The sequence below is a fragment of the Lepidochelys kempii genome, chromosome 3 (genome assembly GCF_965140285.1).
Source record: "Lepidochelys kempii isolate rLepKem1 chromosome 3, rLepKem1.hap1, whole genome shotgun sequence".
In the NCBI taxonomy this organism is placed as follows: Eukaryota; Metazoa; Chordata; order Testudines; family Cheloniidae; genus Lepidochelys; species Lepidochelys kempii.
Window position 1 is genome coordinate 196,427,280 of NC_136382.1, and position 12,992 is coordinate 196,440,271.

Consider the following 12,992-nt stretch of genomic DNA (forward strand, 5'->3'; position numbering starts at 1 on the left):
TCATCCCAGAGAATTGGGTGCAGGGTGGGGTTTAGTTGGGTTTGTGCTGCACGTTAACCCGAAAACTGCAGCCTCTCCTTTTAAATGGCCAACCCAACAGGTGCTTGGTATGGGAAAGGAGGGCGTTGCTGTTTGAAACCATTCCCACGTTATGAAGGTTGAAGAATCTGAAAGACTGTGGCTTACTATGGCTGCCTGCAAGTCGAATTCTGTTGCCTGGCCCTGCGTGTGTGATCTCTCACACCAAACTGGCAGGCCCTCAATATAAGAGGCAAAATGTGACCTTGTACCGAAAGCACATGTGCTATGTAATGTTAGCAGCTTGGTTCACCGTGAAAGGGTCTACCCAGTGTTCTCTAAAATGTGTCTTTTTAAATACTACTCTCCCTTTTTTTCCTCCTGCAGCTGCAAATGTTTCAATGCTCCCCCTATCATCTCTGTCCCAGAGGCTAGCACAGATAAGAAGGTGAAAAAAACACACTTGTGATGAAATGTTCTCTGAGCTCATGCAGTCCTCCCGCACTGAAAGAGCTCAGCAGAATGCGTGGAGGCAAACAATGGCAGAAAATGAACACGAGGACAGGAGGGATGAACAAGATGAGAGGTTGCGGGAGAAAGAGGAGAGGTGGCGGCAGTGTGATGAGAGGAGGCAGGATGCAACGCTGAGGCTACTGGGGGATCAAACTAATATGCTCCAGCGTCTGGTGGAGCTGCAGGAAAAGCAGCAGGAGCACAGACCACCGCTGCAGCCCCTGTGTAACCACCCGCCCTCCTCCCCAAGTTCCATAGCCTCCTCACCCAGACGCCCAAGAACGCGGGGGGGAGAGGTGGGGGCGGTGCTCCGAGCACCCAACCATTCCACCCCAGAGGACTGCCCAAGTAACAGAAGGCTGGCATTCAATAAGTTTTGAAGTGCAGAGAAGTAGAGTGAACCAAGGGGGTGGGTTTTCATCAAGGAGAAACAAACAGAACTGTCACACTGTAGCCTGGCTAGTCATGAAACTGGTTTTCAAAGCTTCTCTGATGCGCAGCGCGCCCTGCTGTGCTCTTCTAATTGCCCTGGTGTCTGGCTGTGCGTAATCAGCGGCCAGGTGATTTGCCTCAACCTCCCACCCTTCCATAAATGTCTCCCCCTTACTCTCACAGATATTGTGGAGCACACAGGAAGCAGCAATAACAATGGAAATATTGATTTTGCTGAGGTCTAACCGAGTCAGTAAACTGCACCAGCACGCTTTTAAACATCCAAATGCACATTCTACCACCATTCTGCACTTGCTCAGCCTATAGTTGAACAGCTCCTTACTACTGTCCAGGGTGCCTGTGTATGGCTTCATGAGCCATGGCATTAAGGGGTAGGCTGGGTTCCCAAGGATAACTACAGGCATTTCAACATCCCCAATAGTTATTTTCTGGTCTGGGAAGTAGGTCCCTTGCTGCAGCCGTTCCCACAGACCAAAGTTCCTAAAGATGTGAGCGTCATGTACCTTTCCCAGCCATCCCACGTTGATGTCAGTGAAACGTCCCTTGTGATCCACCAGTGCTTGCAGCACCATTGAAAAGTACCCCTTGCGGTTTACGTATTGGCTGCCAAGGTGGTCCGGTCCCAAGATAGGGATATGCATTCTGTCTATCGCCCCACCACTACCCTTGATAGCAGCAGCTCAGTGATTGTGTTGGCTACTTGGATCACAGCAGTCCCCACAGTAGAATTGCCCACTCCAAATTGATTCCCAGCTGACCGGTAGCTGTCTGGCATTGCAGGCTTCCAGAGGGCTATTGCCACTCGCTTGTGAACTGTGAGGGCTGCTCTCATCTTGGTATTCTTGCGCTTCAGTGCAGGGGAAAGCAAGTCACAAAGTTCCATGAAAGTGCCCTTACGCATGTGAAAGTTTTGCAGCCACTGGGAATCATCCCAGACCTGCAACACTATGCGGTCCCACCAGTCTGTGCTTGTTTCCTGGGCCCAGAATCGGCGTTCCATGGCATGAGCCTGCCCCATTGCCACGAGGATGTCCAAATTGCCAGGGCCCGTACTTTGAGAGAAGTCCATGTCCATGTCCTCATCTCTCTCATCACCGCGCTGCCGTTGCCTCATTGCCTGCTTTTGCAGGTTCTGGTTCTGCACATACTGCAGGATAATGCGCGAGGTGTTTACAATGCTCATAACAGCTGCGGTGATCTGAGCGGGCTCCATGCTTGCCGTGGTATGCCATCTGCAGGGGAGCAGAGTTACAGTGGAAGCGATGGCTGACAATGGATGCCACAAGAACAGATATTTATAGAGAAGGACGAGAGGACCTGTGAGGTGGATTCAGGAGAGCAGAGTTGCAGCAGAAGCGGTGGAGGACGACGGTTAGTACTGCGCACATTTCCTGAGGAAGAATACACGTACGTGGTAGCCCATGACAGACAACATGGAGAAATTCACTATTGAGACAATAGCAGCAGAGCAGAGTTGCAGCGGAAGTGGTGGATGATGACGGTTAGCAGTCCTACTGCACCACCTGCTGAAAGCAGTATGGCGTCCGCACGGAAAAAAGGCGTGAAATGATTGTCTGCCATTGCTTTCATGGAGGGAGGGGCGACTGACGACATGTATCCAAAACCACCCGCAACCATGTTTCTGCCCCGTCAGGCATTGGGAACTTAACCCAGAATTCCAATGGGCGGCGGAGACTGCGGGAACTGTGGGATAGCTACCCACATTGCACTGCTCTGTAAGTCGATGCTAGCCACGGTAGTGAGGACGCACTCCGCCGACTTAATGCTCTTAGTGTGGACATACACAATCGACTGTATAAAATTGATTTCTAAAAATCGACTTCTATCATCTGACCTAATTTCGTAGCGTACACATACCCTGAGTCCTGGCCAATGTCGTGGTGCAACTGGTAGCTAGATTTTAAAAACAGGTTGACTTCCTGCCAATAGCTGCTGCTGCAGGGAATAAATGGGAGGATTGGGGTTGCCTGTGCTTTCTCTTCTTCCTGCCTGAGCTGTTCTGCCTTCCAAGTGCTTTGAAAGTAGGGCTGTAGGGGAGTAGATACACCAGGGTAGGTGGCCATAAAGACCACAGAAACCACGCTAGCTCCTGCAATCAGTGAGTGGGAGGGGTAGCCGCCCAAGTCTTCCCTCGTCCCAGTGCTTAGAGGGAGAGAGATTGACCACACAAGACAGAGGAGAGACCTATGATGGGTGGTGAATATGCAATACAGATGGACATTGAAGAACCGTGAGGGGAGATGTGAGGATGCATCTGGGAATGGAGATGTACAGAGGCGGGGCCACAAAGAATGAGACCACAGTGCACAATCAACCTGTGGAACTTGTTGCCAGTGGATGTTGTGAAGGCCAAATTTACAACTGCAGTGAAAAAAAGAATTAGATAAGTTCATGGTTCATCAGTGGCTAGTAGCCAAGATGGTCAGGGATGTGACTCCATGCTCTGGGGGACCCTGAGCCTCTGACTGCTAGATGCTGGGACCGAATGACTGGGAATGGATCACTTGATGATTGCCCTGTCTGTTCATTCCCTTTGAAACATCTGGCATTGGCCACTGTTGGATGACAGATTCGGGGCTAGATGGACCATTGATCTAACTCAGTATGGTCATTCTTATGTTCTTATGTCCTTATGATGAAGAAAAGCCTCAAAATCTTCAACTGGCATGAGTGAGAGAAGAAGGGAGAAGGCTGAAGGGGACTGCTACAGAGAGGCCCTAACACCCCACATCCCAGTAGAGAGTAAGTGTAGGAGATTCCCCTGAATATTCAGGGGAATGAGCCTGTGGTCCTTCCTGGAAAACACTGGGCTGCCTCCACCTATAAAGGCAGGAGCGGGCAGAAAGGGGGCGACTTTGAGATTGAGGGAAGAGTTCAAAAGGGAGGAGTAGAAGAAAGGAAGTGTAATAGCAATGGGGCTAATGAAAAGGCAGAAAGGAAGAGTCGTAGGAGGGACAAGAGCAAGACATGGAGACAGAGGTGACATAGATTGAGCTCTGTGTGTGTAGAGAAAGCAACCTTTTAAAAAAGGGGTATTTCTCATGTAAGATGTGGTGGGGGCACAGTAGGGTTTTATATCTATTCTAGTGAATATTAATTTTTCTGTGCCTTTTTCTTTTTTTGTGCTTCTAAGAAAAAAAGAGTTTAAAATTCCCATGTGTACACACAACACCCCAGTGGCTGGGAGCCGGATGGCCCCCCCCACCTGTGGCTTGCTTAGAAAATAGTACCAATCACTTGGCCCTTATGTAGGGAAGTATGAATTTCACACGTTTAGTAGAGGTTCAGTATAAATAAAATTGCAGTTTGCACAATACAATGTATCGAAACAACTCGGGACATGCATTATGTTACAGTCTGGAAACAGATGTTCATTGCGAATGGATTCCAGTATATTGTAAAATGGTAGAACCCTCCCCTAGAGTGAATGCATCACAGGATAAAGATTTTCCTTGCTATCCATATTTTGCACACAACACAAATCATTCTCTTTAAATACTCTGCAAATAAATCTTTCAACCCTCACTACCAAAAAAGAAAAAACATTCAGGGAAAAATAAACCAAATTGTGCTTGTGTGGCAGAATGAATGAAATTTGCTGCTCATGTAATTCTACTTCAGTCAATGGAATTAAATTAACAGGGAATTTGGCCCTTTATCTGCACAGAAGAGACTTTCAACAAGTCTGTGGACTTGTACAACATAGCTCCCATCGGTAGATTAAACAAAATTCCCCATAAAACACTGGCATGTTTTGTCATTCACAAACCTTCAGAATTTGGCATGCTATTTCTGAGAGGAAATATTTCTTTGATAATGCTTCAATAATTATGGAAACAGAACGATATAATGTGTTTGGGCATTTTTATGTACAATATTTTTGTGAGTGTGTATAAAAATTAGCCCTTTCTGTGTGTTTCAAATATAAAATATTTTTCATACCATGGGTTGAAAGATAACTAGTATTGTTTTAAACTGTTTAGTTTTTTGTAGGTGAGCTGTTAAATAAATGCCATTGTTATGGTACAATCAATAATCAGAGCTGCATTGAAGACTTTGTGTTTATTTTTTCTTTCTTAGCTTCTATCAAGTGGTGATTTTATGCAATGGCATCAAGCCACAGTTCTTCACCAGTGCCTCAGTCAAACAGTAGAGATGCTTTCTTTAAAAAGGAAATGGATTCTGCTAAACGCTTTCGACCTGTGCAGTCACTGCCTGATGTATGTCCCAAGGAACCTACAGGTAATTTTGGCTTGTAAGGCAGATGAAAATACTGTTACAGTCAGTGGTCTGAAAATTAACCTGAAAATAGTCAATAAAGTTCTCTTGTTTTCTGGATAATACTATGAAATAAAATGATATATTTATAGGTAGAGTGGGATTCTACTTACTCCACCTCAAAAGCACCTCATTTTCTTTTTGGAGCACTGGAGATCTCCACCTCACATTGAAGTCACCATCCTTATTATGAAGGAGAAGAGGATGAGACTTCTTTCAGAGCCTGTGAAAGATCAGCCAGAGTATAGTTGCGAGACAGGCAATTCTCGCCCTGCGGGGCTAACTGCTTTGCTTCCGTGACGCTCCCCAATCCTTCTGACGTGGGGAGCAAGAGATCAAGATGGGTAACTCTGGCACTCCCATAAGGCGGTTTCTTGGTTGTATTGATAGCTGTCTATGGAATGCTGAGGGTAAGGGGTGTAAAGGGGGGGAAATAGTGGGATTTTGAGAATTCCCTAAAGAAGCGTGTGACTATAGTTCTAGGTTGCAGTAGTTCTTCAGTTTGATATATTTAGTATATCAAGTCTACAGACTTCTGTCTTTCAAAGGGTGCCGGCAGAATTGATATTTGTGTGAAGATATTGAAAGAATATACCTCTAATTGCACATTTATGACTTGGTTTGTGCGATCTAAACACAAAAATGTGAGTGTGTTAGATTGTTGGGGAAGGGGATTATGTGTCTTGGTACACAATCCTTTCTGTAGAAATTTTTGAAATTTGTTGTTTGCTTCAAGAATTGCATTGAGTTTACTATGAAAAAAGTGCTTTCAAGTTTTTGGCTTCATGGACTGTCTTATCTTTTGTGCTTATAGGTGATCCTAATAGTTTAGGTGACAGCCCATCTCTAGTTGCAGATCAGCATAGATGGACAATTTATCATTCCAAAGTAAATCTTCCAGCGGCGCTAAATGATCCTAGGTTAGCAAAAAGGGAATCCGATTTTTTTACAAAAACATGGGGACAGGACTTTGTGGACACAGAAGTCGCACCTTCATTCTACCTCCCACAGATAAACAAGGAAAATTTTGCATTATATCAACAGGAAATCATTCAGGTAAAGTACCAAAGTTAGGTACATTATGGGTTAAAAAAGAAATTTCAGAGCCATTTGAGTTTGACACCACTAACTAACTGTATCCGTTAATAGTACATCATATTATTACCTAATAACTACCTGTCTAGTTCTATGGTAGTTGACTCTTCTCTTGACCTTGGTATGGTGTGCTGTAAGTTCACTGTTCTCAGCATTAAAAGCATTGTCTAAATTCTCTCTCCCTGCTATTTCATTATTTTTAGTTCCTGAGTGCTATACTTTTGTTTTAAATGTACAGACCATATAATTGCTATTCATCTTTGCTATTTCCTTTTGGTTATTGAAAACTTCACTGATTATTCTTAAAGGATTATTCAGCAGTTACACTCTATAATGTAAAAAAAAATAAATAAATAAAAAAAATCCAGTCACCTGATCAAACGTAAAACACGACTAAATTGTTGCTAAGAATGTCTTTAAAATGGCCTATGTACAAAACGCTTAAATATAAAATAATGAAGTAGGAAAGAGACCTATTGTCAGCTGGTGAAAGCCAGAGCTGTTTTTAAGTTTTGAAAAAAGAACACAGCCTAAAAGAAGATGTGGAAATCTGCTGTGTTCTCTGTTTCTTTGGCTGTAGCTTCCTTTAACTTTTGGCTGCTGTGATGACCTGATTGTCAATGCTTCCTGGTGAGTGTAGTGCTTACTCTTGTGAAGTCAATAGGACTATTTATGTCAGAGAGCATTATGCTTGGTTGCATGTGCAGGATTGGGCCCCAGAATGGTAGCCTTGAAGTGTTATACAATTGCCCAGTTCTGATTATTGAACATTTTAAAGGTATTTTTAAACACTGCCACCTATATATACTTTAATTTATGTATTCAGATTAGGTGAATTATTCTGTATTCATGTTTCTGCAGGTTTTTTTAGTCCTCTTTTCCCCTACAAATACATGTTATTTGGGTACAAGCTACAAAATTACAAGAGAGAGGGCGTTAATGCAGATGCAGGTTTAAAACAATCTTCATTATTATTTGTATTATTGTAGCACCTGGGAGCTCTACTCATGGTTCAGGACCCCACTGCAGCAGTCACGGTGCAAACACAGAACAGAACGTACTGAACAAACTTGGTTTAAGAACCAATAACAAATATTGAAATTTTTCAGCGTCATAAACCCTTAAAACACTTGTTTGGGGAGTATAAAAAGGTGTAACTGCATCAAAATGGTATTAGTACTGGTAAAATATGGGGGGAAGAATTGTTTTTAGAGCCATATGTTTGTATAGCCAATATTAAAAAAAATAAATAAGCTGTTGCATTAAAGTGAAATGTAACTATTTGATTGTGAAAATAAACAGGGTATTGGAAGAAGAGGCATGAGTTGCCATGAAAGAATTTCTGATGGATCTTGCAGCTTCAGCCTGCTATGAAAAAATAATCTCTGAAGAAGAGGACAAAATAGAAGAGTCTTATAAGATGTGGAACCCATGTTTAAGCTTTATAAGTAAAAATAGAAGCTTAGCTTAGCTAAATGGAGTGTAAGGTTTCACTGTGGTGCATCTAAGTAAGGTGGGAGAAGGTCAGTAAAAGGATGTTTTTATTTTAGTGTAGGATAATTTGCAGATTAGACTGCAAATAAATAATGGCTGTAAGTGTGTTACTGCAGTCAGTGGATATGTATATTTCATTTTGTGGGGAGGAGAATTTAGATCATATGTCTTAAATAGTTTCATTATCTCCCTTTCCGTGATGTAAAATCAACAAAGAAATAACATACCAACCAAATAACAAACAAGGATTTCAACCGCCAGAGTTGTCATTCTGGCACCTTTCACATGCACTTAAAATTTTAAGAGGGAAAAATATCTTAGATTAAAAATGTTCTGAATATTCCCTTTAAAAGAAAAAAAAGATTTTTTTCATTATTGTATTAGTGTCAGACTAATTCTTTAATATCTTTTCTCTTTTATAGAGAGAGAAGATCCATGAAAGATGCAAGAATATTTGTCCTCCTAAAGATACCTTTGACAGGACTCTCTTACATACTCATGGTAAACACCTCATCTTCTCTTACTTGTTAAAAAGTCATTTTCTTTTCTATAATAGATAATGTAACATACTAATCATCTCATTTTGTTGTTCCGAAGATATTAGCTGTAGAAATAGCTGCTGGTGATTTATTTATAATGATCACTGAAAATCTAGGCATGATTGGATAGAGACATTGTAGGTCAAAAAACTAGTGATTCCTGCTCCTGAATTCTTCCTTGGCATCTCTGCATTCACAACTTTACATTACATCCGTGACAGTGTTTCCTTTAACTTCCTCTTATTAAAAAAAAAAGAAGAAGAAGAAAAAGAAACTCGATTATGAGATTGTATTGAGTTTCTGGTTACTGTTCATGTTCTGAGTAATGAAGAATGCCCTCCCCCCCCCCCCCCAATGGAGAACAAAATTGGAATTTGTGATATTGTGGCATCCCTGACATATTGAAAGATCATCATTAGGAAAGGTTGCTTGCATGGTTCTTTTAATGGAGTCTGCAGCTGTAATAAGACTGTTTCTCCTGATATATTTTGGCTTTGTAGTGAGATATCTCAGGTGATCAAGGATTGGGAACTGGCAAAAAAGACGGGCAGAGAAAGTATAATGGACAATCTGAAGTTAGCTTGTATTACTTAATTCTTTCAGTTTCACTGGCAAAGCACTGCTCATTGAATGAAAGTTTGTCTGCATCCCCTGTTCCTAGTAATTACAGAATGCTTCCCTGTTTTTATTTACTCCATTGGATTCAGCTCGTCTTGTCAGGCTTTCTAATACCTCTATTACCTCCATTTTTTTTCCCTTCCATGAAAAATGAAGTCCAACTTTTTTGTCTTTCATAGTTTAAGTTCTTGAGAACTAACTCTTATATTTAGCTATGCTTTACCTTTGTCAGCACAGTAATATCCTTCCTCTGTTAACTGCCCGTAGTACTACACAGGGGATCTTGAAAGTGTAATATTATTGAACAATATCACAGCTTTTGAATGGATAGCCTTTATTGTAAATGAGTACTGTACTTGTTAAAATGTCTAAGGACTGTATCTAGCCCAAAACATGCACCCCAGAAGGCTTGAGTAAGAATAACTATCGTGAGGAAAGGTTGGTCTGCTGTGCAAAGCCAAACAGGATAAAAATCTCTGCACCAGGGAGCTGGAGAGTAGTTTTGGGAGAACAGACCTTCAGTAAACTAGCTCTCCACCCACTGCAGCTCCCAGTGTTGGGGTTGCCTATCTTTCTCCAGTCTTAGAAAACGCAACCTGGGTCTCTCAGCTAAAGGAGTTGCTACAGCCTGAGACTGAGGACAGAAGGCTGAGGGATGGTTCCTGGGCTGCATTGTCTTTTGTGTTTAATACAAATAAAGTAACAACTCTGCAGGCGAGAGAAGTGCTGGAGATGGTAAAAGCTCCCTTTCACCATGGTGATTGTGAGGGGAGGAGGGGACCCTCCAAGTGAGCTATGGATTTCTTATTTCATCTGCCTCCCTTTTTGGCCTGATGAGACTCTGTACACTCTGATTGAGCTCCTTTTATGTGACTGAATTAGGGTGGATGGAGCCCTAAGAGTGTGAAATCATCCCGCTTCCAAATGGGGCCAGGGCATGGAGCTCCAGTGCAGCTCTTCTCCTGTCCTGATTCTTTCCTTCCCTCTGCAACCACCCCCTGTGACCATCACTTCAGCTTATGGATTGGAACAGTACTACCTCTATGTCAGTTGCACAGAGTGATAGGGTCACTGAGTCGGTGTGGATCCTGTGGTCCCTCCCCATCACCACCGTGTGTGCATCTACCCTCTGGGTTTAACCCAATGTGACTGCTCCACCAGCGACCTCCCTAGAGAGCACCAGTGGGAAGCGGAAGTGATGCAGAGAGCCTTACACTGGTCCTCACCAGCAAGATGAATTTCACCCTGAGTGAGTTTGAAGCACTGGGTTTCTGTTATGGTATGAATAATACATTTATTTTTAAAGCAGTCAGTCGGACACATCTGAGTGCTGCACAGAAACTGTAGCTAACCCCCCCCAAAATTACCAAGGGCAACGAGGCCTTTAATTGCTGATTATTGAAATTAATTGGTTTAATAATTTGGCTGATGACTGACTATAGAAGACTGCAATGAAATCTTATAATTGTCATGCTAGTTTACTTATATTTTATTTATTTTTAGATAAATCCAGGACAGATCTGGAACAAGTACCTAAGGTATGATTGCGGTACAGTATAGGCTTTATTAAGGAAAAATGTGCTTGTCAGATTTCTAGTGTAAGACTTAAGAGTGTGTGAGTGTGTGAGTGCGCACACGCATGTGTGTGAGGGAGAACTATTTTAATAGGTATCCTCTGACCCTCCTAAATGGTAGTACTGCATGTGGAACTTAGACAATGTAATCCAAATGGATAATACTTACCGTTGTTTGCTATTTCTGTCTCCTGAGCTGTATTTATTCTTTTAGTGGATATTGAAGGTAAAACACAACGGCCATTATTTTCAGGCCTTAGTCACTAAACAATCCTAGAACCATGTACAAATAGACAACCACGCTGCTTTCTACTGAAGCGTGGCCGTGGTCTGCTGAGTACATTTTCCAGAAAAGAAATTCTGGAGGAAGGAGGATTTGAAGGTTTGGAGGGGCGTGGGAGGGAGTTTGATACAAGTTTCTGAAGTTACTGTGTAGACCTGAGTCTATTACTATTTATTGTAGCACCTAGGAACCCCAGTTAAGGATTAGGGACCCATTGTGTTAGACACTGTACAGACAAGTCACAAAGAAGACCATTCCTGCCCCAATCAGTTCACAGTCTACGTGACAGATACGTCGTAACAAATGGTCAAAACAGACAAACCTACATTTCATTTTATTCAAACTGAAAAAATTGTCCAGTTGATAAGTTATTAGCAGGTAAACGGTTTAATGTTGATCACTGCATGTCCTGAGGGTTTGTAGAGGTGTAGCTAAAGTAGCTTTCACTGTAACTTTTAAAGTTAAGGCCAAGGAACAGACGGTGCTTGATATTGATTTCTCGCTTTGAATCCTTTGATGTCATGTGTGGTGCTTGGGGTGAATGGGAAGGAGATGGTTCAGTTCTCCTGGAAGTTCCAGGCATTATAGCAGTTTTAAGGAGTTAAAACTAAGCCAGATGCAGATGCTTCAGAGACAATGCTTCACTGAGATGAACAGAAGCAGGGACAAAATTATTTGGCCTTTTTGTGGCCAGAGTTTTATAGATTCATAGATATTAACTATTAATTATGGGACCATTATGATCATCTATTCTGACCTCCGACACAATGCAGGCCACAGAATCTCACCCACCCACTCCTGCGATAAACCTCTCACCTATGTCTGAGCTATTGAAGTCCTCAAATCATGGTTTAAAGACTTCAAGGTGCAGAGAATCCTCCAACAAGTGACCTGTGCCCCATGCTACAAAGGAAGACGAAAAGCCCCCAGGGCCTCTTCCAGTCTGCCTTGGAGGAAAATTCCTTCCTGACTCCAAATATGGTGATCAGCTGAACCTTGAGCATATGGGCAAGATTCACCAGCCAGATACCAAGGAAAGTAACTCATATCCCACCCCATCTAACATCCCATCACAGGCCATTGGGTCTATTTACCATGAATATTTAAAGATCAATTAATTGCCAAAATCATGTTACCCCATCATACCATCTCTTCCATAAACTTATCAAGTTTAATCTTGAAGCCAGATAGGTCTTTTGCCCCCACTGCTTCCCTTGGAAGGCTATTCCAGAACTTTACTCCTCTGATCATTAGAAACCTTAGTCTTATTTCAAGTCTAAACTTCCTGATGGCCAGTTTATATCCATTTGTTCTTGTGTCCACATTGGTACTGAGCTTAAATAATTCCTCTCCCTCTCTGGTATTTATCCCTCTGAAATATTTATAGAGAGCAATCATATCTCCGCTCAACCTTCTTTTGGTTAGGCTAAACAAGCCAAGCTCCTTGAGTCTGCTTTCATAAGACAGGCTTTCCATTCCTCGGATCATTCTAGTAGCCCTTCTCTGTACCTGTTCCAGTTTGAATTCATCCTTCTTAAACATGGGAGACCAGAACTGCACACAGTATTCCAGGTGAGGTCTCACCAGTGCCTTGTATAACCGGTACTAACACCTCCATATCTCTACTGGATACTTCACCTGATGCATCCCAAGACCGCATTAGTTTTTTCATGGCCATATCACATTGGCGGCTCATAGTCATCCTGTGATCAACCAGTACTCCAAGGTTCTTGTCCTCCTCCGTTACTTCTAATTGATGCGTCCCCAGTTTATAACTAAAATTCTTGTTATTAATCCCTAAATGCATGACCTTACACTTCTCACTATTAAATTTCATCCTATTACTATTACTCCAGTTTACAAGGTCATCCAGATCCTCCTGTATGATATCCCGGTCCTTCTCTAAATTGGCAATACCTCCCAGCTTTGTATCATCCGCAAACTTTATTAGCACACTCCCACTTTTTGTGCCAAGGTCAGTAATAAAAAGATTAAATAAGATTGGTCCCTGAGGAACTCCATTGGTAACCTCCCTCCAGCCTGACAGTTCACCTTTCAGTATGACCCGCTACAGTCTCCCTTTTAACCAATTCCTTATCCACCTTT

General features: G+C 42.4%; 1 protein-coding gene across 12 annotated transcripts in view; it reads left to right on the forward strand.

The window, feature by feature from the left end:
* The window catches only part of VPS54 (VPS54 subunit of GARP complex), a 107,899-nt gene that overhangs the window by 16,433 nt on the left and 78,474 nt on the right, over positions 1-12,992 (forward strand). For 6 of the 12 annotated variants that reach the window (XR_012158323.2, XR_012158322.2, XM_073339514.2 and 3 more), the window contains 4 exons: positions 5,086-5,247; positions 6,098-6,339; positions 8,295-8,373; positions 10,533-10,567. Coding sequence is in view for 10 of the 12 variants with exons in the window: in XM_073339514.2 (XP_073195615.1) it covers positions 5,112-5,247; positions 6,098-6,339; positions 8,295-8,373; positions 10,533-10,567 (492 nt within the window). In the remaining 2 variants the exon portion in view is untranslated. The other 6 variants (XM_073339519.2, XM_073339520.2, XM_073339516.2 and 3 more) reach the window with 5 other exon arrangements.